The sequence below is a fragment of the Betta splendens genome, chromosome 11, assembly GCF_900634795.4.
Source record: "Betta splendens chromosome 11, fBetSpl5.4, whole genome shotgun sequence".
NCBI classification, from domain to species: Eukaryota; Metazoa; Chordata; class Actinopteri; order Anabantiformes; family Osphronemidae; genus Betta; species Betta splendens.
Window position 1 is genome coordinate 8683171 of NC_040891.2, and position 25825 is coordinate 8708995.

The following is a 25825-nucleotide window of genomic DNA, read 5'->3' on the forward strand; positions in this document are numbered from 1 at the left end:
TGCAAGATGAGCCTCATTAAAAACCCATTTGGCTCGTCTCGTGTTTAGCCTTAAGAATTGCAATCATTGCAAAGTCTTAACTTTATTTAAAATGTCATGTTGCCAGGAAGTTATTCTCAGGGGACGACGGCGTGCGGCTATTGATAAGACATGACCTACAGTACAACCGGCCTTGAATATGAACAATAATCTCCCTGCAAAGGGAGCAGCAGTAACATTTCCCTCCAACCTCCTGTATTTCCCTCAAACTGAAATAGAGGGAAGGAGCTCAGGTTTTTCACAGGGTAGAGGTGAGGTCAGCGGGTCCAGAGGCGCTGGCGTCCATCTGTTGTGCGAGCTGGGCTCGGCGGCGGACGGGCGGGGAGGCAGACAGGCGTCTCCACTGGCTGCAACACAAGACACGAGCGGGGACGACAGGCAGGACCCATGTCCTGTGTTGCAGCCGCTGGCGCAGCCAACGGGTCACCTTCAGCTCCGGCCGGCAACAGCTGGTCCGCTGCGAGAGGGAAGTCGGGGAGATGGAGGGGAAGGAAGTGAGGGAGGGGGGAGGCAGAGATAAAGCCAATTACAATAGATTCTGTGCGAGACACAGGCAGCAGATGGGAGAAAATGAGGGAGTGACGGCGAGCGGTGCCGCCGGAGCACGAGTTATCAGAATGAAGGAATGTACTAATGGAGGGCGAGAGAGGGGGCGCTGCTCCACAGGACCCACATTCATCACCTGCACACTGACACAGCCTTTACACCTTGTTAAGGGGGTGCCGGCCCGCCCTGCTCCATCCCACACCCAACCTGCTCCACGTCCACAGAAAGGCGCTCCTCTGGCCCAAACGCCCGACTGGAGGGTTAATGACAGCTAGTGGAACCTGATCTGTGTGCAGCGTCCTCATACTGGAGCTGTGGGGCTGGAACGGAGCCTGTTACTGGGAATAAATGTACTCGTTATTATGTTGCACAGTTGCCCGATGAGAATAAGATCTGAAGGGGCCGTTTGCCTAAACGTGCCGTTTATGAAGTCTCAGGCGACGGCGGTTCATCGTCAAACAGCAATTCCTGACTCGTCCTCATCGTCTGTCGTTCCTCGCTTCCCCGTCTCTCCTCGGGGAGAGTCGGCCGTGTAACGGGCAATAAAAGGTCACGGCTGAGGCAGCTCCGCAAAGGTCTGAAAATGTCAGGGCTCCGCAGCGGCGTCCGCACATCCGCACGCGGAGCGTCGACAGGCAAAACGGCTCCAATGATGAGCCGCGGCGTTTACGCCACGTTCAGGCGTTTGGGGCTCAGTCCGACTAACTGAAACCGGCCTCGCAGGTGGAGCCTTCTGCTCTTGTGATGCAACTGCATTACAGTCTCCCTCTCGCCTAGTTCCGCGTATGAAAATGGATCCAACCCAGATTTGAAACTACAGGGATATGAACTCAGAGGACGGATGAAAGGAGCTGAAGGACAAGGCAAACAAAAAAGAAAGTAGAAAAGAGCCCGGGGCGAAGCTCATTTCACTTAGCCCTTTTTTTCTAGTCTGAATAATAAAGCATATGAAAGGGGGAAACATTTATTGGAGGAAGGAATTAGAATGCAGATGGAACGTGGGACGGGCCAGAGTTCAGGCTTTGGAGGCTTTAAAGGTAGCTGGTTGAAATGTATGTATTTTATGAGTGGATAAAGAAAAAGGGTGAGGAGTAATTTGTTTGAAAGCTGCTGCCCCAGAATATGAGCTCGTTCACATTTCGCCGGTTTAGGCGTCGCGTGGCACTCAAGCCGTCAAATTCTCCAGGAGAAGTTTCACACAGTTGCTAACGATGCCTGGCAACTTGGCCGTGGTGAGAAATAGGCCAACCAGGCTCTACATATTACGTGAGCCGCCTTTCGCCGCCGCAGCGACAATGGGGTTTGACGGAGATGAAATGACTTTCGGGCGCGAGCGAGACGGCGCGCGATTAACGGGACGCGTAATTGCATTGTGAGCGTTGCTGTTGAGTAATAGGTCCCACTTCTTCTCCACAACCGGCACCGCGCTCACGCGGATGCATCCATTTCCCAAAGCTATCACTTCTAAAGATCCTCCCCTGTTCAAAGCCCCCCTACAATGGACGGCTCAACAATGGCGCATTGTGCCAGTCGTAACAATGGCGCGGCTTCTGATCAGCGCGTGATGGAGGCAGACAGTTTAGGGCGTCGGCAAATGAAAAACGTAAAAACGTACTTATGTAGGAAAAGAAATAGTTTGCATGCGTTTGTATGCGTCAGGTTAATGAGGCTGTGGAGGATTTGGTCTAATAGGGAGACACTAAAATCTGCCCAGGCAGCTTTTCTGAGTGCGAGACTGTGAGTCTAGTCGTTTGATTCTTTCCTTTTTCTTTTCTGACAACTAACTGCAATATGATCTTAAATCATAAGCATGAATCAGATCAGATGGGAAAAGAAAGGTCAATGAACAGCGATGGAGTCTGAAGCATGTGATCGTTCAGGTCTCTATCATTTTAATATGAAACGCACATAATAGAGGAGGGTTTAACTATTCCTCACGATTCCTCTCCTTGTTATTCTCCACGGCTGCGCAACCTTTTTACTGAGACCTTAGCTCGTCCTCCGCTGGGTCCTTTCCCTTGGTGTCGTCTCAATGACCCACTGTTCTCTTTGGTTCTGGATGCCGGGACTGTCCCGATCCAAACAAACTGTGTTCTGTAAACAGAGTTTGTTCTCCTCAATGTGATTATACGGTGAAGCAGAGCGGCCGGTACCCGTCACACTGCTTCCCAAGAGGACGCGCCATCCAGCGCGTAACCTACAGTCACTACACACACTCACGCACATGCTACAGTAGAGTCACAAAAGCACACTTCCAAAAAATGGACTTCACATTGAGATCTGGGATGGATTCTGCTTCAAGGCGCAGCTAAAAATTGGGATAAATTACTTGTAAACAAGGTCAAATAACCAGATCACACGCCTTTAAGTTTTCGCGCTCCCCCACTGAGAACGACAATATGTAAGATGATGTTTTGATCATGCTTAAGGAAGGAGAAGAAGAAGAAGAAGATGGAGAAAACGAAGATGATGAAGATGAAGATGGAGGAGAAGAAGAAGAAGAAGAAGAAGAAGTCGTGGTCTCTTGGGCTTTACATGTGTAACTTCCAGTAACAGTGAGGCGAATCAGCCGCTCCACACACAGTCTCCACTGGGAGAGAGTAATCACTGCAACTGTTGAATTGGAAATCATATTTATCTCAGAGTAGCCACCAGACTGCAGATTTTAAATGAAACAGTTGTCCTTGAAGCAACATCGGTGTGACAGTTACCAGAGGAATAAAGACCACTTCCAACCGGTGCCCAGATACAATTCATTCTAGTTAGATAGTCTAGTAGATAGTGATGCTGTGACCTTGATCATCCCTCCCTCAGTGATTCTAAGGACCGAGATGCTGTACATACGTCCCATGATGCACTGGAAGTAGGAAGCAGAGGTACACACACACACACACACACACACACACACACACTGAGCATTACACAGCATTGCGCCTTCTCTCCTGGGCTTTCTCAGCACTATTGCAGTTGGTGTTGCATTTCAGAAGTGATGGCTGCCGCTGCTGGATTGGCGTTTCCCTGGCGATGCTGACGGGACACTTTGGGATGACGCTGCTCTGCTGCGAGGTGAAAGAGGAGCCCTGTTGCCCACAGCACTCCGGGGACAGGCTGCCAGTATAGGACGGGGCTGTGAGTCAGCAGAGGTCTGCTCTCATCAGCTAGAGTCGGGGCTTAAATTCCCACTGCTAAAGCACATTTGTAAAAAAAACAAAAGCACACAGCGCTAAAAGCTACGGCTCCAAATTTCCTCACAGTGCAGGACTTATACACTACAGATTCACCTGGTTTGGCATTGATGCCCACCAGGCTCAGCTTCCCAATACTCTTCAGATGAAGATCAGACGTAAAGTTTAATTGATCATCCAGACTATTCTGACTGATTTCATCAACCACAGTGTTCCTCCGTCACAGCATCAGTGAGTGGGAAGTGGTCCAGCTCACCTTCCTCTCTCAGTCCCGGTCTCCTTTCCAATCCAGAAAGGACGTGGCACCGTATTAACCTCTCGCCCGCTCGAATGTCTCCCTCGTCTCCCCTCCTCCGGAGTCGTGAGTCAATTTCGTCCCGGTGTAGCGGGCGAACATCCGTTTATCCGCGGACTACACTTAGCGAAGCCGCGGCGCTCGGCTATTTCGGTCCTGTGGCAGCGCGTGGCTGACAGAGCCTGATAAAGTGGAGATTTACTCGCGGACGACGTGAGGAGCAATCCCTTACACTTCAGCTTACTCCATCAGTTTCTGTGCGCTCTTCACTGGCTGATGATTTAATATCTCTCCCGGGCCTGCCCCCCCCTCTCTCTCTCTCTCTCCGCACATAAATTACAAAGAAATATAACCTGTAAGGGGGAATATTTGAAAAGACCTCCGACTTGACAATAAAAACTTACACAATAAACCAAGGATGCAAATAGTTGCAGAATCACCTAAACTATTCTATTGTGCTTGGATTGAAAATATATATACTTACTTTAAAATGTGCTATAATACATCAACATTCCCTTTGTAACATTATACGAATAATTAAGTCATATAAGCCATTATACGATGCGATGACGTTTTTTTTAACTCTGGTGCACGTGTGACCAAAATACAACATCTAGTTGAAATATAGCAAAGCCGCGTACCTTTGATCGTATTCGCAGTATTTGTGGTGAATGAAGGCGTAAAAACCAACCTTCAGCCGGAAATTCCAGGATAAGGTGCGCGTAAAACGCATCGCGCCGCCGGTCACTCCTCGGACACCGACTCGATCGGTGCGGAAGCTCTCCGTCGGCGCTCGCGTGGAATCCGTTGTCCTCCTGTGCAGAACAAAACCTCTTTGTAACTTGGTTCTGACATCCCTCCTCCGGCGGGCGCGTGTCAGACCCGGCTGCTCCTTTTGATATCCGCATCACAGAGGACAGCCAGCGGCGCGCGCTCTGGGAAGCTCCTCCACGCGCCGCCGCTGATGCTTCAGGAAAATGCAGTTTCACACTGAAGCTGCATTTCACATATGTGGCCAACTCGGTAATTTAACGGGATCTAGTAGGACTTTTGTGAAGTAAAGCGATAAACTCGAGTTGGCGGCGATCAGGTGGACGTGTTCCAAATAAACCCGGTTTATTGGCGCTCTGATATGCGCACGATACAGCAGCAGCCTAATGATGTGATCCCACCGATGTCTAACACTGGCAATTCTCGGCGTCCAATAAGAGCCAGGGAATGATGTCATCCATATCTCCATCTCCTTAGTGTGTGAGGACGTGGCTCTGGATGGAGAGAGATCGCAAAAACGACTCCAGACTGTTTTGATTGTGTCTAATCCTCATAAATAGCTCATAGCTTTCGCTATTTAAAAGCACAGTAAACTATTTAAAAGTTCGTATAAAAATATTTATTTATTCGTGAATGAATGCTTGGAGCTGAGTTCGATGTTATGCTTTATTTTACTTCTATAAAAAAGATATTTTACGTCTATAAAACAGTTTAAGTCATAACTAAGTAAAAAAAAACATACAAAACCCCTCTCCCGTTTCTCGGTTACTCAATCTCCCACAATGCATTGCGAGGAACGTCAGAAGCCTGCGACTAAACGTGGAAGCGGTGGAGAGGTAGAGAGAGAGACAGTAATAATTTCATCTAGATTCAAATTAAAACGTATTCCAGACTTCTCGGCAGTCGCAGCGGTACGCGTGAGTGTCCATGTGTGCGTAGACGCTTTGTTAACAAGCGTTGTCACATTATTAGCCGTTTTTAAACGTAGTCGTTGAGGAGTGTCGTTTTTTTCTCACGGCGCACGAGGACACGGCGAGAAATGAAGACTCCCGAACAACAGCAACAACAAAAGGAAACTCTTCATGAAAGGTTCCATTTGGACGCTGCTCTGCTGTATAAAGACACGTGTCCACAGCTGTCACGCTTCCTCATGTAAGAAACGTTTAAAATGGTGCATGAGCTGCTCGGACACGGTCGTCCTTTATTGTTGTAATGTCGATATGTAGACGCTAGATGGAAGAGCTCGACCTGCCTTCACGGACACTTCCCATCATGAAAATTTAAATTTTTTATGAATTTTGTAAATGTTTATACTGAAATCGCATAGAAAAATATACATGATGTAATTTTGTTTGTATTTGTTCATTTTGTAAGTGGAGAGAAATAGCTTTGTGTTTCCATAACTTATATAACTTTTTCTAATAATGAGTCCTAACCCCTATTGTGTGTGTAGTGCTGTGGGGTGTTTGTGGACTCATCGGCTAATGTTTGAATTGGCTTCTTGTCTTTTACCTTTTATCTGGACTCATCGGCTAATGTTTAAATTGGCTTCTTGTCTTTTACTTGTGGGTAGAACCACAAATGGAAAGAAAAGCAGATGTTTTGATAGTGAAACTCTAGATGGGGTTTATTCTGTGGATGCGTGTGAGCCCACTGTTCCTGTAATATACTGATCTTTTACCCAGATGTCGTGGCTTCATTGAGCTGCATTAAGCTTTTGAAAACCCTTTGACCACGTGGAACCATCTGTCCATCAAGCAAGAAGCTAATATTACTGTTTGGACCGCTGGATGGACTCGAGCCAAAGAGCCTGGCAAAGAAAGTACAGTTAGAAGCACGGGCCAAAAATCTGCCTCAAGCCTGATGAAACAATTAAATAATCTTAAGTAGAAGCTAAATGTCTGTTGGATGTTTCAGACACAGACATAGTTATGAGTTATCCAAGCGGAACTAGCGTTGTGTCAGATGGCTGTCATTCATGGTCAGTGTATGTTTTTGGTCGTAACGAACCACAAGTGTCTCTCTGTGGAGTGTCCAGTGTTGTCTCGTTCTACAGTTATGGTTTGGGCGAGTAATGCGTCACTGGAGTGTTATTCTGACGGCCTGTGGCATTACTCATGCACACTACTCCACATATTTGGTGGAGATTGTGTTACGTCCTTCTGTTACAGATCTCACCTTCTGTCAGGCCGATTATGAGTGTGTCTCTATGTATGTTTGTGTTTTTGTCGTCTCTGTGTGTTTATATTTGTTGAGATTCGATTTACTCTTTTATTTATAATTGCGCTAGTTTCATTCTCAACCCGTGGTTAGAGGTGACCTTCTTTTGTGCTCTCTTGGCTACCGTGAGCCTGAACCAGCATGTCACCGCCCCGTAACAGTGATCCAGATTGGTCCTGCCAGTCTGTGCTGTGCGGGGCTGTGATGTCTATACTCTAGTGTGTTCACTCATTCTGACTGACCACATCCACTTCCTGTGCCGGCCCCTGGGTATGAATGTCTCCGTTACAAGTGAAGTGAAGCCAACAGTTGCTCTGTTTTTCTCATATGTGTATAAAGCTTTTCATTTTGTACACTTTATATCAGACAGCACTTCAGTCTCTAATTCAGTTGTGATATTGCCACCAATACAATCACACTTCCCTTCTCTTCATCTGCCCACCAGATCTGATACCTTCTTCTAGTGGTTAGTAATGTTCACAGTTTATATCTGTAGTCATCACCACAACTGAGTGTGCACTTAAAAGGATATGCATGACAAGTATGTTAAGATAAGTAGCTGGCTCACCAGCAGAGCAGTGGGAAAACAAAATTCTTCAAGAAGGCAGCTGCCTACATTTAAGTCATCAGTGGTCTATTCATAGATTCTTAACAGGGTGTTGCCATATTTATTTTTCCTTCCTACCTTATCTTTTTTCCTGTCTGCTAACAATGGTGATCAAGTCATGATTTTCTAGAGCCACAGTCCATCATGCCTTCCTCATAGGGCTTGTTTTCCTGTATTTCCTCATAGGCCTCTGTATAATCTGACGTTCTAATCCAGTGACTGATTATTAAATTGGATAGGCATCAAGTGACAATGACCCGGACTGTGGAATGAGTTATGGGAGGTATGCTGCAGATCTTTCACCACCTGCTATTTATCCTGCTGCCTCCAGTGTCATCATCTCATATGTGGGGTGGTGGAAAGTGAACAGAGCCCACTGCAGCCAGATGCCGCAGGTTAACTCCAGATTAAACTCGACCTCACACCACCACCCTTCCCCTCAACCCAGCAGGCAGCCCTGTTTCTGTGCTGCCCTGCCACACGTGCTGCCGGACTCCTCACCGATTTGAGCCCGTGGCTAATTTTAGCCGGATTTAGCAGGGGCTTATTTAAAAATAGTTGTGCAGACGTCCAGCACTGGAGGCAGTCACAACAGTCTCCCGTGCAGCTCTGCGCGGGGGGGAGAGGTGATGAAAGTGTTCGGAGAGTTGCACTGTATTAATTTGTTTTTCCGGTTGCATGTTTTCCATCGCATAATGGGAAAGGCTATCCATGACAGCCTGGTATTTTTTCCCCAAATTGGTGTTTCCATTTTGTCCCGTGTCTGTTTGCGTGGATGCATTTCATTAGTCGCCTAAATTGTTATTTCCCCACATCATTAATTAGGCTGAATATGTTTCGCGGGTCACTTTATCCCTTAACTTGTTTATTACATTGTTACAGTATGACAGGCGCTGTTCTAATGCAAATTGTGAAGGACACTTTGACCCAGTAGAATGCATGTTGAATTATTTATAATTCTCCAGTAGACAAATGAAAACCTTTATCTCTAAGAGAGAAAATCCTTTCAAATGTTACTTTCTAATTATCTTCTGCTAATAGTTTTCAAATTTAACTCCGTTAAATGAGCTTTACTTTGCCAGGTGTTTAATGTTTTCTCTCTCTTTTTTCACTAGGCAACGGGCTCTAAATGGTAAGTGAAAAACATATCCTTAAAGCAACTCTCAGCTTATTTATTTACGCTGTTTACTTTTTTAATTGTATCCTGAATTTATTCCTAATGCCCCAGACCATTCTAGCCACAGACAGCAGAAGTAAGCAGAACCGTGACGCTATCTTGTCTATGCTGATAAAGCTCAGCAACCCTCAGCCAAACACACTGAGTCAGCTAGTGTATGTAGCAGGCTGCCCGGTGGGCTCACACACTCACTCTCAGCCCCCTGCCAAAACCACAGCAGTAGGTAGTGACTATGTTCAGGCCTTTCTCCTCCAAATAACACATTGGCTGGAGCTGAAGGGGAGTCTGGCTGTCAGTAAACAGGATTGTGTTGGGGAAGGGCAGATATGCAACAGCACATGAAAGTTTTAAAATCCCACCAAACTGAACCAATAGAATGAAAAAAATACATTCAACCATGTATTATTTGCTGAAAATGATCCGATCTTCAATATTTCTCTGCGTCAAAAGTTTGTGAAGCCATGGGATCCGACTCTTCAGGTACTTCACGCTGCGCCTGAAAATCGACTGACTGTTTATTTTCCGCCTCTCTCCTCAGCAATGCCGGAGAAGAAATCCTCCGCCCTGCAGCAGAGGACCTTGGTGTGTTCGTACTGCTGTCAGTGGCCGGCGCCTGACCATCCCCTCGTCCGGCTGCGGCCCAAGAAGCGTCCGTCGGCGCGGGTGCAGAGCGTGCTGCGCAGGAAGGCCCGGGGCAAGCGGCTCAGCCTGGTGCAGAGGCGTTTGCTGCAGTGCTTCATGAAGTCCTGCTCAGTACTGGTGAGGCAAAAGGCTTGAGCCTCGCAGACCTGGTTGCGTTTTGCACTGCACTGCAGCACATTGTCCTTGCAGAGAGACACCGTGTCAGATGTCCTTCGCTGTAGGGGTGGCAAACGAAACTAAATCATGTTGAGAGTTTTCAAACTCCCTTTTTACTTTCATAGTATCACATTCAGAGTTATTATTATTATTAATATAACATGCTCTACAGTGTCACCTAATCTATTGCTTCTAGTCATTATTGGTCTTTAGATTGATGAGGTCATTTGCATTGATGCCACTAAAAGCGCCTGGTTTCATTATGGTTCTCCACTAATCATTACAGCCCATACAGTGGTGCTATTAACTTAACTGTAGGCGAACTAATGCGGCCAGGCAGTGCTTTGTCAACACTCAGCCCTGTTCCCCCATGGCCCCACACCCTGTTGTTGTCTGTCCTCTTAATGTATGGCTGCAGAGAGGTGCAAAATGGAAAGCTTATTTCGGCCAGCACCCCACCCACCCACTCCGCTGATAAGTCCATTTAGAGGAGAGAAGCCTGTGGCATTTCCACCCTGCACCGCCGAGCAGCGACAGTGGGGGACCACTCTAGTGAGCTGACACGAGCCTAATGAAGAACAGCTCTAGTGAAAACGCAGCTGCCTCATTAAAATCTGCCCGGGTGCGGGTTCACCACACGGAGCACTCTGAACCCACTGCCTACTCTGGATCTGTTGACTCTGAGCGAAGAGTGGAGGAGGCAGGCGGAGAAGTCGGATAACACAGGGTGAAACAAGCAACGTGACTGGAAGACGAAAAGATGAAAAGGTCACTGAGAAGTAGTGTTTAATAGGAGCCTTTCACATAGCGTATCGTAGTGTAATAAAATGTTTATGATTTGTCTCCAGTAGAAGTCAACCAATTAATAGCACATATAGTTTCACACTTCAGCCAGTGTAAAGTTTGTCACGTTGTCATCAGTTTGTCTTGTAAGTGCTCACGTAGCTTAGGTTTGTTTGTACATCAGCCATAGTGAAACATAGTGGGAGGCTGCTGCTTGTTTCATACAGAGACCTCTTCACACGGCGGTTCGTATTCATTGGTCAGCGTTGTTTGGGTCGTGATGCCGTCACAGTAAGCTCATACACTGCGTACTGTATGTCCCGTGAGGTATTTTTAACTGCCACCCGTTTGTCATACAACCGGTTGGAAGCAGAGCAAATTAGGTCCAACCTAAGACGACCTACACCAGCGCCCTGCACAACGGCAGCAGAAAGACGATCCCTTTCCCGGATCGAAACAGAGGCGGGAGCCCTGAGATGAAAGGGGGATTGTGGATGGCTTCCCTCCCTTTGTCCTGACGACAGCAAGCCCACCAGGGAGAGGGGCTCAGCACGTGAATAGCTAAAGAGATTAGCATCTTCAAGGCTCCTCTTTGAACAAGAACGTATAGGGTCATATTTAGGATGACAGGATAAGTTCTGCCTCATGTTGTTTTAATAAGATGCTGTTGTTGATAGATTTGACTGTATAAAAGTCCACTGATACTGAACATGCACACAGCCAAATAGTTTGTTATGAGGTCCATGAAAGCTTAATGTGATTTGTGATTTTATATCAGTGGGCCAGAGTCAAGTGTTTTGGCCGTGCTATCGTGCACTTCTTACTGTCAGCCATGTGACATCCTCAGGGAGAAGTGTTATGTGTCAGAGAAACAGACGAAACAAGCGCTTATATAATTTTATTGTCACACTCAGGCCTTTCTGTGTGTGTGGCAGGTGTTTATTTAAAGCAGCCCGAGTATTTGCAGACGTGGCCGTGTTTGTGTGCTGCTTCCAAGTGTCAAAGCGGGTTGAGGATGCTCCTGCAGATAGAGATGCCAAATAGCATTTGTAAAGTTTAGTTTTCAAACCTCGCTAGGCTTGGCCTTGTAATGTTAACACTGTTATAAATCAGGGATGTTTGTGAGTGCTCGGCAGGTTATCAGGCCATAAAGATTGAAATGAAGCCAGAGACCCTAAATGGAGCGAGGACAGCACCGGCCTCCTCCGTCATCCCTCATGGTGTCTTCTCTGAGCACGGATTTATGCTTCGCAACTCTGTTACGCAAAGACAGCACCGAGTATATTTCTTGTTTTTGTGGCCAAGCTATGCGTAGTACATCAACTAAACCGCTATATACTAGACAAATAACTTGTAGTTCAGCAGAGGAAAGACGCGGGCACAAGCACATTTGTAGATGGTGCAGTCATGATGTCAGGACAGAATAAAAGATGAACCAGGCCCTGAAAAACGTGGCGCACGTCACCACAAAGTGGCTGGAAAATCTCTCCTCTTTTCCAGAAGGACCATTACTTTGACACGAGCCTGGCCTCTTTTTTTTATAATTAATGTCGCCGCTCCTCGACCTCGCTGACCACCTATCAGCGTGTTCCCGCTTCCCCCTCGCACTCTGATCCCCCTCATATTTTCTCTCCATATACCTGACCACCCCCATTACCCCCTTCACTTTCCTCCTCTCCTCTTCTCCTTCCATTCTGGGCCAGGCCCACGTCACAACCCGCTGTCATATTTATCCCTGGTGGATTGATGTCGGTGGAGAATGTGGCCCTTCAGGAGATGACGGGAACCAGGACGCAGCCACGTCTGGTTAGCACTTTGCCTGTTTGTTGTCAGGAAACAGGAAAATCTCCAGCGGTGGCTTTGACGTGTTAAGGGTGGGAGAATAACGAGAAAGGACTGTGTTGGGAAAGAGGAAGCAGCAGGTTTGAATGGTTAGTAATGCTGGCCCTGAACTTTTCTTATTTGTCTGGAAGTATTTTTGGAAACACACAAACACTGGCAGCAGCATATTTTTCCTCTGACATACTCAGTGGCCTTTGGGTCGGGATCGGGTGTCGAGCAGCTTTCAGCTCAGTGATGTCAGCTTTGTAGTTCACATGGAGATAAACTTGTCATGTCTCAATTAGCCTCCATGCCTCCTTTCATATCGCCTCCTTGGGACTATTAAAGGTCCGTCACTTGTTATCCCCTCTTTGCGTTGGCAGAGGTCTACTGTGGGATGTTTGGGTCCTGGTCCAACAGCATTTCTGGTGTTGTTCCTGTGACGCATCCTGCCAGCGCGTGTGGACATCGGTGGCATTCGTCACGTGTCTGTTGTGAAGCCGTGCCTGCGCCTTCGTTTGCCCCTGTCTCTACGCGGTTTTGTTTATTTCTGCACAGCCACACCTCACCTGTCCTCGGAGCAGCTGCAGCCTGAAGCCCAGCTGTTGGAGCTGGAGTCCTTTTCTAAATGAAGGTTCAGGTCGACTTGATCTCATTTAAAGCTTTTAAAACGGAGGATCCATTGGCTCACGCTTGATTTACAGAACTCACAGAATCAAACGACTCGCCTGCAGCGTTTACTACCTAGTATGGGAATACGTCCTACTCGTCAAGCAGTGTTATAAAAATCATCCTCTGCTTTGTTGTGACCCATTTGTGTCCAGGTTGAAATGTGACCTTTTTCCCCACCAGCAGGAACCAACCCGACAAACGAAGAGGACCAATCAGATAGGACGTTGGACGATGTGTTTTAATGGCAGCGTCGCAGCTCCACATTCAGATGCAGCGGCTGTGTTTCCATGGGGCTGCCGCCTCCACACGGTGCGACTAAGCGCTGCCCTCCATGCAGACGAGGGGCCGTGCCGCTTGCCTCCTATCGATCCCCCGGCTGCTCTTTTGCTTCCAGCGTTATTGTGTCGTATCGACGCGTTCTCAAATGACTTGTGAAAACCGCCACACAACCAACATTCACAGAAGTCCTTGTCAGGTCTCCTCTCGGCGACTAATTTAGTCACGGGCTGTGTTATTCCTCTTATCCTCCGCCGGTGTATCGCGCTGACAAGGTCAGATGAGTTGACCCGGGCTGAACCCTGGCAGTGGAGAGGGGAAAACAGGACGGGGGTATTTATGGAACAGAGGCTATTAATAGAAGGACGGGGCCGTGATGATGTATGTGTGTCTGTTATGTTTGTCATTGCACATATTTCACATGCAGCTTCTTATGCCGGTGTGATGTTTATGATGCTGCTGTTGTAAGGTTCACTACTGCTCATTATGTTGTTACAGGCTGCACAGACCTGTTGCCGGTTGTTACTGTGAAGCTGAGGAGCACGAAGAGAGGTTGTTGACATTTAGTGCAGCGTGAGGTAAATGTACACAGCCAGGGTTAGGTTTATGTCTGACTCCCGCTGACAAGCTAAACACAGGCAGGAAGTATTGTTTAGGTGAAGGGGGATTTTTTCTTACCCAGTGAGAGGCGAGGTCGCCCTGCTGTGTTCAGCTGGCTGCTTTTCTTTCCTCTGCCCCAACGTGGCACCTCTGCCATATGCTACTTGGCCTCTGTGTTTGGTGGGTCTGTCTGCTACTGGGATCAGGAAATCAGACGGCACACGTGGGCCGCTCCGAGCACATACGCTACATGTCTGAGGATTAGCACAAATTAAGCGCCTACACGTGACGGCGCGGATGTCATTATAGGTTTTCCTGATATCCTGTCACTACGCAGCGGCCGTGGATTCATTATTGTTCTCGAGCTGACTCTGACACACTTGTTCGTATCGTTGGATTTTGTCTGAACTAATCTGCACGTGCCTGTGTGCTCTCCTCCACTCAGAATGCGTGTTGTCTGTGCCTCAGTGCAGACCAGCTGATGATGCTGGGGCCGTGAGGATAAACAACACGAGGTCGTCCTAGCTGTAAACATCGCTCTGCAGCCAGCTGTCCGTCTGTTTGATCCACTTCACTGTGAACCCGACCTGTTGTGATGAGGTGTTTTTTCCCCGGGCGCTGGACTAATAAAATCTAGCATGTCGCCTGACTGTCCACAACCTCTGATCTCCTACAGTATTTATACATGCGAACAAATAGCTTTTGTTTGAGTGTTTGGCAGCAGCATTCCGTTCAGGTTTGATCAAATGAAACTTTAATGACCTGCAGCAGGAAATTGGGTAATTGAAGCAGGAAGTAACAGGAAGTAACAGGAAGTAACAGGAGGCACAGTAGCGATAGAGAACGGTGCAGAGTATGACAAGAGCTGTCATAAGACTTTAAAATAGGTTGAGATCGACTGCAGTTATGCAATGTATGTATGACAAAGGAATTGCTGTGCATTGAACACTGTAAAGTATTTATGTCTTGTACAACTGAAGATGACAGAATTTGTGCTAACTCATTTGTGTGGCCAGAGTCGGGTGGCAGTTTTTAAACCTTGCCTGTTTGTTTTGTTGCAGATGGGGAACGTTGCTTTACGTGCCAGCTTTACTTTTGTCAGTCTTATTTCATTGTCTTCTGACATTTTTAACGCTTGGGGCTTTTTTTTCGGCCACACAGAGCCTCCGCTTGAGATTTCAGTCAGTTCCCAGGCATTCATTTTCTAAATGCTGTTAAAAATTAAATTTAGCTTCTCCGAGTAGTTTCTGACTCGCAAAAAGGATTTTAAGTGTGCAGACTGCAGAATATTAATACCCTGCACTAATCCTAGATGTGGAACGCCGTTAAAACATTAGAAATTCAGTGTTGGACTTGAGGGCACTGCATACACGTGATCTCGACTGCTTCCATGTACCGTGTATGCTGTGTCTGCATAGCGACCTTTGCCACGTCCTTGTAATATTGATGCATTGTTTCGTCTGAAGAAACAAGAAAATGCTGCAGGTATTTTGTTCTTTGTGATGAACAATGTTTTATTCTCCCAGTGCATTGAACCACTCCGCTCAGGCTTTATCCACATCATCAGCATAACTTTGAGCTGTTGGGGTTTTTCATGTACTGTAGTCAGTGAAATCTTAATGGATTTGAACTTTGCCATGTTTAGAAGAGGGAGAATAGATAAGGAGCTGGATGAAAAGGCGTTTGAACTTTCTGTTTAAAAGGGATAATTCATGAGATGAAACATGAACCACGACTATAATAAATACGTTTTAATATATAACCAGATGTTTATCTTCATAGGCTTCATGGGTTTGTAGTTAAAACAAAGATGTGTCTGGATGCGTCGAGTTATGTCTACGTGCCACCGTTGCAAAAAGTACTGTCTGTCCCAGGGATTAGTGGACCCTTTAGTGAGCGCAGTGTCCTCTTCAGCCACACCCCTATGCAAAGATGGGTGGGTCTGCCCCGCAGCCTGGCCTGTATAAAGCTGGACGTACAGCCCCCCGTATCTACTTCACATACTGTTGCACGTGAAACCAGACGCCTGTCAACTTCTGAAATGGCTACTTTTGTTTCGGTGAGTTTTGATGCTGTCGACAGTTCTGCTCTGACGTTCGCCTCCGTTCACTTCAGTTATGTGCAGGATTTGGTGGCTCTCATGGGATTTACATTAGTAGTAGTTGGTGTAAAAAGGGCATTGTACGTTTATAATGACTTCAACGTACGAGTTCAGTGCTTTCACTTGTGGTCACGTGCTCTTACTTGAGAAAACAGGGCATCAGTTAATGATGGGCATCTGCTAAATGACTGATGTTTCTGTCTTAGGATTTGTGTTTTGTGTATAATTGACCAATAATTGCTAACTCCATCAAATGCTTTGAAAGTCTTGTTACATGCAATATGTGTGATTTTAGTTGGCAGCTGTTGTCTCATTATCCTGTTTAAGTGAGTGTAGACGTTTGCTGTCCACTCGTTCACACCCTGCATGTGAAGGCGAATACTTCATAGCCACAGCATCTTCTAACTTTGTTATCTAGACCAAACTGTAAACATTCCTCAGATGAGGTCAGGCAATGTGGGTCGCTGACATCTGTGATGGTGTGGGCGGCCCAGCGTCACACGGGGCATCTGAGCAGTGCACGTTACAGCCCCTTGTCTGCAACCAGCACAGACACTCTCGTTCTCCGAGTCCCAGGAGCCAAGCTTTCACTCAGATCCATGTCAGACTAAGCTACAATAGATTCCTGTGTCCCAGAGAAAGATACAAAGTGTCATTTAAAACTAGTTTAAATTAGATTTTTAAAGTTTTCCCACTTCGGATACCCTGTCATAACGTTAGAGAATGTCAGATTTTGTCCATCCATAATGAACATGTTCCTGTCCTTGTCTCAGATGGCCACCTGCCACGCTTGCAATAAGACGTCCAGACACAGAGGAGTGAGCAGGGACTTTATAGCTACGCTCACAAAGACCCACAGCACACCAGGGAGCGCTGGCAAACCCAAGACCCCACAGTCAAGCAGCAGATCCAACACGACCACCCCCAAGACTCCTGGCAAAGACAAGACACCTGCTCACACGCCCAGGTAAGATGTTTAGATGGCAACTTATATTATCTCCCGGGAGTAAGTGTTTAATCTTCCTCGACTCAACTTTAGACACCTGAGAGGCTAAGGTGTCAGACATGTTAGCATTTGAATGATTCCACTTCTATTTATTCAGCATTAATAGAGCTGCATGTGCTGTACGGGTGCTATGTGTCAGTATCCACAGCTGCCAGATCATTTACTTGTTGACAGAACACTTTAAAACGTTTCCTGGCATGCAGTAAAATCTCAAGTTACTCGTCTTCCTGTCTCACCATCTTTCTGTTGTGTTTTGCTTCCAGGGGCACCGGCTCCTCAAACGCTTCGGGGCCGGGTTCTTCTTCCTCCAAGTCTTCATCCAAACCCAAGAATTGGGTCGTGCAGCGTCTCAGCAAGATCCTCATGCGGGAGGACAACAAGGGCAGCAAGAAGGGAGGCTTAAAAGACTTTCTTTCCTCGCTTTGAGTGTGTTTAAGTAACGTGCACTCTTAAAATGCAAGGTGTTAGGCCCACGTTGCAGCCCGTTGACAGCAAAGGCTAAAGGGAACTAAATCACATACCTGGTTTCTGAGCAGCTGTGGAAAGGGTTACTGCTTGCCCACAAACACGACTGTTGCTGGGGTGCTTGCATGGGCGCTCTTGGATATTTTGAATGCAGCAACTGGGAGCACTGGGCTGTTTATTCCTACTATTAATCAGGGATCAGCAGCCTCTGCTGAGCTTGGGGAGGATGCTTCTTGTGTCTAATGCAGCTCATGCATCTTAATGATCTGCTCACTTGGAGATACTTACTTTGAGTGGAATGTGAAATTATGCAGTATTTATGCAACAACATCACAGGAAACTCGTATTTTTTTCAGGCAGCAACAATTATTCCTTCAAATGATAAATGCATATACACCTTTTTTAGTACTCAAACTACTTGACGTTGTGACTTTTGTATTTGTCTGTACTCATTTAATTTGAAGATTTGTGAAGATAAAGATTTGTGAGCATAAGCATTTTTGTACACATACAAATAGTTTTGAGACTGCAAGTCACCAATAAAGATAATAAGATGGAACTCCTAAATTGCTGTTTACAGTGTAGGCACAGTTGCCTAAAACCTGTATGCAATGCTTTATTGACCATTTTTATATTTTCAAGGTTATCCCTTTATCTTTTGATACAAGAGGAATATACTGTGTTTTCTACTGTCTATTAGCTGTTTGATATGTTTATTTGTTTCAGTCCTAAAATACCTCACTTTTGTGTTCCACTTGATTCTCTGGTATTAAACCTTTACAGTCAGCCAAAGTCTGCTGTTTTTTCTTGTGGAAAATGCTTGCTTTGAAATATCTGGTACTGGAGCTTCAGTCCTGGAGAGTTTGTATCCATATTGTCGGATTATGGATTTAAAATAAATGAATCCAGTATAATTTATTCAGCGTCGGAAATAATTGAATGCAGTTTATTCAGTCTGATTCTAAAGCAGCATGACTAAGATGGACCAGAGTCACCTAGTCAGTTGATAAATGATCTAAAATCTTGATCATGTCTGGATGTCTACCTAATGCATTCTGGAACTTTGTTATTTGGTTATGCATTAATAAATATATGGTCTAATTTTTCCATTAATTGTTTTTAGTGACTTGTCTACAAAACCATATGATTAAATTGCATATCTCTGTAGTTTTGAGAACAAATACAATAGTTTTTTTTATGCAAGTCTAATGTTTGACTTTATGTGGGTGAACTCTTTTTTTTCAAAAGTTGTCTAATAAATAGTTATTACCACATTAGCCTTATTCTGTATAATCGCTAATCATAGATTATGACAAATGGGAGACATGCATTACAGTGAAATGAATATAAGAAAGCATAAATGTGCAGTATGGTGCCTACATATATACGTTTCGCTGCTGCTTATGGTGTAAGTAGTCTTCTCGGCTTTATTGAGAAGATCAACTTACATGTTTAATTGCAAGAAAACCCGAAAAGCTGCGGATAATTTGAGATTTCCCCCTGTTGTTCCGCCCACGTCCTGCAGGTGGCGCTGGACTTTAACTAACCAGCTCAGCTGCACAGGAAGTACCGCAGAGACAGGCTAGCAGGCTAGCAGCTGTTAGCACGCGGCTCGCTGGCGCTTCATGAATACTTAACGTGTTGTCCTACAGGAATAACACGGGGATCAACAATCGTCGGGTGCAGCGTTTCGGCACATCATGTCCAGCAAAAAGCGAACGAGGGAGAAGGAGAAGGAGAAGGAGGGCGGACGGGAGCACAAGAAACACAAGTCGTCAAAGCACGATTTGGAAAAACTGAAAACGCAAACGAGAAAACTCAGCCAAGAAGTTCAGCAGCTGAAACACATCGAGACGTTGTGAGTAACAGCGGCGGGGGCTTTTGTGTTCACGCTGGCAAACTAGTGCATGAATATCAATGCGACCGGACCCCGCAGCCTTGTTTGTGTAAAGCTGCGTTCACACCCGTGCAGCCGTGCGCTAACACTTGTGTGCTTCCTTTGCCTCGTGCAGCTATGAGAAACCTCCACCGGGACTCATAAAGGTAACGCTGCCGCGTGCGGCCGCGCGCCTGTAATATTAGCACACGCGCGCATGCCCTAGACATTTGTTGCTGTGGCAGGAGCACGAGGAGAAACCAGAGGACTGTATTCCCGCGGAACCAGGAAACGAGGAAGCCCGGAACTTCCTGGCCCACGCGCCCACCAGGGGGCTGTGGATGCCTCTGGGGAAGGAGGTGAAGGTGATGCAGTGTGAGTACAGGTCCTCCGCCGCCCGTTACGTCACGCACGTTCACCTCAGCTGTGAAGAGTGCTCGTGAAGCTCATGTCTATGCTGTAAATGTGTCCGTGCACAGATTCAAGGCTTTAATGATGTTGATTACGGCTACATTGTTCCAGTCTGCCACCGGGAAAGATGTTGGACGAAGCAAACTTTGTTACTGTTTTTAACAGCAGCACTTATAGTGGAAGAACTGTAGGTGGGAGTAAACCTCCACCGTAAGGTGGGCAGTGGTGTTAGTAACGTAAATGTCACCACAACAACTTGACATTTCACACCAGCTCCTCTCGTCTGGACGTCGGATCATTAATGACGCCGTGCAGATTACCTTCTGTTCCTTTGCTCTAACAAAGACTATCATTATATTCAGCGGCCGTTCATTCTTTCATCCCACTCATTTTCATGCCGCATGAGCAGCCGGGAACTTAGGGAGTCAGCACACAGCGTCTGTCCATAAAACCTCGTTCCACGGGGTCTGAATGGAAGACGTTCTGGCTAATGCTTCGAAAAATGTCCATAGATTTAGAAAGACTTGACTGTGGGCGTGACATGGTTTTGCCCACTGCTACTTTTTACAGGATGCACAGAACTTGCGTGGTCCCACGTTGTAACGCTCGCATTGTTTGTGATGGCCACACTGTGACTTGCTGTGTAGAGCATTAAAACAGTGTGAAACTTTGCTGAAAAGTATAATTTGCATCAAAGCCGTGACTGAGTTTGAGAGAGTGTGTCTTTGACAATGTGGCTGCACAAACTACACGGGCTCTAACGAGCAACTTGGCCTGAATTGGTTCTTTTGGTGTTTTAAAATGAGACACACATCAATGAAAGAAGCAACTGCACTGATTTAAAAATGCTGAACTGAGGTCAGCTTCAAAGCTTTTTACATGTATTATGAATAGAGTGTAAAATATTGTTATTGCGTAACTGTTGAACATGCATCATTTGCAATTAACAGGCTTTTAAATACAATGATTGCTCTCCCACTGCTGTAGTTGATCGTTTTCCTCTTTGCTCTCAGGTTGGCGGTGCAAGCGCTATGGTCACAGGACGGGAGACAGGGAGTGTCCTTTCTTCATCAAAGGCAACCAGAAGCTCGAGCAGTTCAGAGTGGTGAGCTTTGCAAAAATGTCCCCCTCACCGTTATTAAGGTGAAGTAATGATGTCGAGTCAGAGAGTGTTGGTTGGAATATTGTGACTGGGACGACTGTGCGGGACGGGTCATCAGAGGTCAACGAGGGGGCTGAGACACATTCAGCTCACACTGAGGAGCATGTGGCCAGCAGACAGCTTCACGCCGCCTCTCCCATTGCGCCTGTAACGCAGGAGTTCACTCACGGCATCTGCAATCATTACCATAAATGCAACTGTTTCATATTTTCCAGCCGTGTTTTGTCACCGGCAGGTTTTTTAAAAGTGCTGACGCGGCCGTAAAATCTGTCTCCAGGGCTGGAGTGTTAACAGCCGAAGCACATGCTGTAGTGGAGATGATGTCAGATTGTAGCTGCCAGTGACAGTCTGTGTTTCCTTGTGTGTTTTAGGCTCATGAAGACCCGATGTATGACGTAATCCGAGAGAACAAAAGAAACGAAAAAGAAACCAGGTAGACTCATTAACATATTCCTTGACCCATGCACCTACATCTTTTTTTCAATTACAAATAGGAGCAAAGGGACATAAGACAGTTTTGTTGCTTGTTTCAAGCAGGTCGCACAGAATCTACACATTTTGACTGACATTTTGCTCAGACTGTCTCAGATGACCTGGAAACTCTCTCATGGTGGCTGGTTCTCTGTGCCGGTTTCGAGCAAATAGTATCTGACACCAGGAATGTTTGAATTTGTTCGCGCCGTACGTGTGCGCACGCACGCGCACACACTGCTGTAGTTGCATTGTTGCATGCATTCTGAAAAGGTTAGTGGAAGGCCGGCGGGGCCTCTAAATCTCAGCTGTGTCTGTGCCACGTCGCGCCTGGCATTTTCTTTAAGAGAGAAGTGAAACCATCCAGTTCAGCGTCCAACGGAGGAAGGAAACTTTCTGTGCGATAAAGTTCAGGACTCGTCGTTGAGATGATCGCTCTGTGATCTTCCGCGCCATAATGAGATCTGATGGACACTTCAAAGGAGACTTTCATGGATGAGTAGTTAACAGTCTCCGGATGTCTTCAGACTAATGCGTTTCTGATATTGCCGCTCTTGATGTAAGAGCTCTCTTATTTTGAGCTGCTGTAATTAAACGCCCTTCAGTGCTGAACATTACATACGTCTCTCATCTTCCTTTGTGACTGGACTGATTTGATGTTTGAATTCATTTTATTTCGTTATTTTAATTCATTTTATCGTCCCCTTATGTCAGTTTAGGTCCAAATGGAACTTTAGTGATTGTTCCCACTTTATTATTCCAAGTGTTTATAGTCATTAGCGCTTTAGCCTCATATTTAAGTTATAATGTCTCGTTATCCAGCCTGTTCTAGTGTGGTTTTCAAAGCTTCCAGACACCTGCAGCTTTAATGGGTGCTGTTGGCAATTACTGGGAATATGTGACACTTGGCTAACTCCACACTCTGGAAATGTCAGCACTGGGACAAAGACCGCCTCTTGCTCACTTCAGATGCCCATCCACTTTGGCATCTGAGTGTGCACCACCGTTTTCCTCCCTCCGCTTGGCTCTAACTCAGACTCCTTCTCATCCCCGTCCTTCCTGTGTCTAGGATCCAGCAGCTGCAGCAGTTGCTCCAGGACACCACCTCATCCTCCTCCTCCGACTCAGACAGCTCTTCCTCTTCCTCCTCGTCCGAGCACCGCGGCAAGAAGAAGAAAAAGAGGAAGGACAAGAAAAAGGACAAGAAGAAGAGAAAGAGGAAGCGAAAGCACAAGTCATCCAAAACGAGTGACAGCTCAGATTCAGACTGAGTGTGCAGAACATGCTAATACATAATGTGTGTATTATGTGCTTTAAATGTAGCGAGAGAAGTGTGCAGCGTGTAAGAAGAGCACTCTCCTTTCCTCTGCAGGTTGAGAGGTAACAACTTGAATCTACACCCTCTCTGTTACATCAAACCCCACAGGCTGATATGAAGCATCAAAAAAGCTTTGGCCGCGTTGGTAAAGAATCCAAAACTATACGAACGGAGCCAGCTGCTGTAAGAGATAACCGCCTTTGACTGGCTTTTAATGAGCCAGCAAATACAGTGTGTTATTAAGAGATTGTATTTTCCATGTTTTTTTTTTCAATCCCTGCCATCTCTGGGGTATTAAATACTTTGATTGTAGAGCGGCAAAGAGATGGAAATGGCCTAAATTATACATCGGCGTTCAGTTACAGCTTGTTTTCCACAAACGCCTGAATGTTGAGTGAGTGACTGTACATAAATAGATGGAATGATTTGAGGTTGGAATAATCTTATTTGCTGGGAGCGAAAAAAAAAAAGCCACGGACACGAGGAAGGAATGTATGTGAATGTGTTCCCTTATGAAAGTAGAGCTGTTTATTCTGTGCGCACCCATATGCAGAAACAAAGCTGTTGATCATCACGGCCTTGACCTAATGTGTATCACACTCTTTGTTGGCTGGTTACTAATCAGTCGTGCATCGACATCACACACACACAGAAGCTTGATCATTAATACACACTGGCCGCTGTCCTGTCGTGACCTTTGTGAGAACTCCGTCTTCTGATCTCGCTTTGCCAGCAGAGTGCTTCACAGTGTTCCTCATAAATCACTTTAAAGTAACAATGCAAAGCGATTCTCCTTGTCGCCAGCGAGGGGAAACGGCAGCTACCTCACAGAGAGCGTGGCCTTCAGGCCACATTGAGGGAGGTCTGGTCCTCTCGTGGGCGAGTCGCACATTTAATAAGAAAAAAAAAGACTCCCCGTGGAAATGAACTCGAAACATTCCCTTTTCCTAATGACCCTGGCAGACAATTACAGTGGACCTACAGGAAACAAGGGGACCAGATTGCTATTCAGATCTGTGTCACTTAACAACAACGCCACCAGGGAGTGTTTGTGTGAGGAATCAGTTCGTCGGACGCTGAAGCGTTTCAGCTGCTGACTGGGAGCGGCGTTTCATTTGTTCACCCGCCCCTCTCCCCGTTTGGTCAGCAGCCCCGACCACCACGCCAAGATAAATCAGCTTCATTAAAAACAACCTGTTCCACATCGACTTTTGTTTCTGTCTACGCGGAGCACAATGAATCTCCCAAATGAGATTCGGCCACAGAGGCAACTCGGCGGGCGGTTGTGCCACATAGAGGGAATCTGATCAGCGGAGTCTTTATTGAAGCACTCCGTCTTCTTGGACAGGGGACAGAGCAGATCGAGTGCCAGCCTGGGCCCATTGTGCTGAGTGGTTTAGGGCTCCAGCATATTTGCAGTAGGCTTGATAATTAAATCTTTTATCAGGCTCGTTTATTTTGAGTTGCGCGATATCATCTCTGAAGCGGCTTCGTACAGTTCGAGCCGGTGGTTATGAAACAAGTCTGAGTGACTCTGCATTTTATTAAACGCACACGCTCCCCGTGCCGTGATGTGAGTCTGTACTTTATTGATTGCATCACGCAGCACTTTTCTCCATGTGGACTGAATTAGCACTGCTCTTTACCTCTTTGCCGTCTTAGATAACAGGATTAAAAGCTGCAGCTGCTGCGATGGAGTCTCATCTATGGCTGCAGATGGACATGCAGGAGTCAACTATGTTAAAGTTGGTTTAATAGACAGGAACTGAAAAGATACAGACAATATATATAATATATAATATTGTTTACACAGGAAGTGGAAGAGTTTGTTGTCAGGTATATTTGGCTCAGGGCTGCAGTCAAATTAACAATTTACCCAGGTACACAGAGGGTTATTTAAATAAATAGGGCTTTGAATCTGTTTATCCTCAAGAAGAAAAATAAAGAGAGAGAGAGATTTCTGCTGGATGCGCAGCTTCAGATTATTTATCAGGACCGACAGGCCTCCTGTATTAATCCTCTCCCTGCCGCTCCTGCTGAGTGGAGACGAGGATGAGCAGTGGGATCGTCTTCCCTTCACCCTCCTCTCCCTCGCTCCCTCAGAAGCAGAAACGCTCTCTGGGCTCAAAGCGCCGTGTTGTTTAGAAAAGATGGAAGTAGAAAGAAGTAACATTTGCACAGTCTGGACCGATGTGTGTGAGTGGATGGAGGCTAGAGAGAGAGAGAGTTCAATAACTATGAATTATTAAAAGCATCAGTCCAGTGTGTGTGTGTGTGTGTGTGTGTGAGGGGGAGGAAAGTTGCAGTAAAGTCAGGATTGTTTTAAAGGTTGATAAAAAGTATATAATTTTATTAATAAGTACACGTGTAATTACTGCGCTTCCTTTAGTTTTTGCCTTTGTTGTCTGAACAGAACCGTCTCCATCCGTCGCATCCTTCAAGGCTATTTTGTGGTGTTCATGTGTTTATTTGTGGATTCGTTAACGATCCGCCGGTGGCCTTTCCATAACGCACTAATGAAAGTATGCATGAAACGTGCCATTATGTCGCGCTAATGTGCGCGTGCAGGCCGGAGGGGCGGCAGGGGGGCAGGATGACATCACCCAGACGCGTCTCTGATTGGAGGACATTTTGACTTGTGACTGACCGGAGTACAGTGCAACTACTTGGGAGTCGCGTCTCAAACTCGAGCGGCCGAGCTGCGAACGCTGCGGATGCGCGTCGCCAGTGCGCCCATTCATCCCCGGCGTGGCGTCGCCGAGCCGAGCCAGCAGACGGCAGGAGCAAGGAGGAAGTGGAGGCATCGCTGTGCAGAAGCGACACACACACACGCACGCGAGCTCCTCGCTGGAAGAAGTGGACTCGTTTCGTCAGGTATGTCACAGCACGCTGTCCTTCGTTACAACGTCGCCGCTGTGCGCGATTTTTTTTTTTTTTTTGCGCTGATTGTTGAGGATCCGCGGTGTTCGGGCATCGCGGCGTTGTTCCGCGCGGCGGGCGTTTGCGTGTTGTTGTCACACCGTGGCGAGGACGTGACTGTTTGTGTTACCTTCCGCTGTGCGCGTCCACTTTGTGGAGTCGCCTCGGCGGCGTCGGGCGCTGCCACTTATCGACGCGCAGATGTGGCGGAAAAGCGCCGCGGCTCCGCGCGTTTTCACGCGGACCCGGCGTGGATTCCCGCGGCGTGCGCGCGCGTCGTTAGTTGCGCTTCCGTCGGCGAGTGTG

General features: G+C 46.6%; 3 protein-coding genes and 1 long non-coding RNA gene across 10 annotated transcripts in view; 3 read left to right on the top strand and 1 right to left on the bottom strand.

The window, feature by feature from the left end:
* Positions 1-66: 66 nt before the first annotated feature.
* LOC129604885 (uncharacterized) lies at positions 67-5446 on the bottom strand. Its single transcript, XR_008696192.1, has 2 exons — positions 4757-5446; positions 67-496 (listed from the first exon to the last, which is right to left on the bottom strand). It is a non-coding gene; the product is annotated as an uncharacterized LOC129604885 (long non-coding RNA).
* A 173-nt stretch (positions 5447-5619) lies between these two features.
* c11h18orf21 (chromosome 11 C18orf21 homolog) lies at positions 5620-18148 on the top strand. Of its 2 annotated transcripts, XM_055513089.1 has the most exons (6): positions 5620-5988; positions 8779-8795; positions 9379-9599; positions 13095-13223; positions 16665-16858; positions 17161-18148. In XM_055513089.1, the coding sequence occupies exons 1-6, from the start codon at positions 5876-5878 to the stop codon at positions 17321-17323; spliced, it is 837 nt and encodes a 278-aa protein (XP_055369064.1). In that variant the 5' UTR covers positions 5620-5875; the 3' UTR covers positions 17324-18148. The 2 variants fall into 2 exon arrangements, with proteins under 2 accessions (XP_055369064.1, XP_029023146.1); XM_029167313.2 differs by lacking the exon at positions 13095-13223 and having other exon boundaries at positions 5625-5988.
* A 774-nt stretch (positions 18149-18922) lies between these two features.
* On the top strand, positions 18923-23183 carry rp9 (RP9 pre-mRNA splicing factor). Of its 2 annotated transcripts, XM_029167317.3 has the most exons (7): positions 18923-19220; positions 19375-19405; positions 19484-19613; positions 20663-20754; positions 21183-21244; positions 22352-22579; positions 22655-23183. In XM_029167317.3, exons 1-6 carry the CDS (start codon positions 19063-19065, stop codon positions 22551-22553), a joined length of 675 nt encoding a protein of 224 aa, XP_029023150.1. In that variant the 5' UTR covers positions 18923-19062; the 3' UTR covers positions 22554-22579; positions 22655-23183. The 2 variants fall into 2 exon arrangements, with proteins under 2 accessions (XP_029023150.1, XP_040928878.1); XM_041072944.2 differs by having other exon boundaries at positions 22352-23183.
* Positions 23184-25210: 2027 nt separating this feature from the next.
* elmo1 (engulfment and cell motility 1 (ced-12 homolog, C. elegans)) overlaps positions 25211-25825 on the top strand; it is a 51270-nt gene continuing 50655 nt past the window's right edge. For 2 of the 5 annotated variants that reach the window (XM_029167142.3, XM_029167141.3), the window contains exon 1: positions 25212-25474. The gene's annotated coding sequence lies outside the window, so the exon portion shown is untranslated. Of the gene's footprint in view, positions 25475-25825 lie in introns of all 5 variants that reach the window. The other 3 variants (XM_029167144.3, XM_029167147.3, XM_029167145.3) reach the window with 3 other exon arrangements.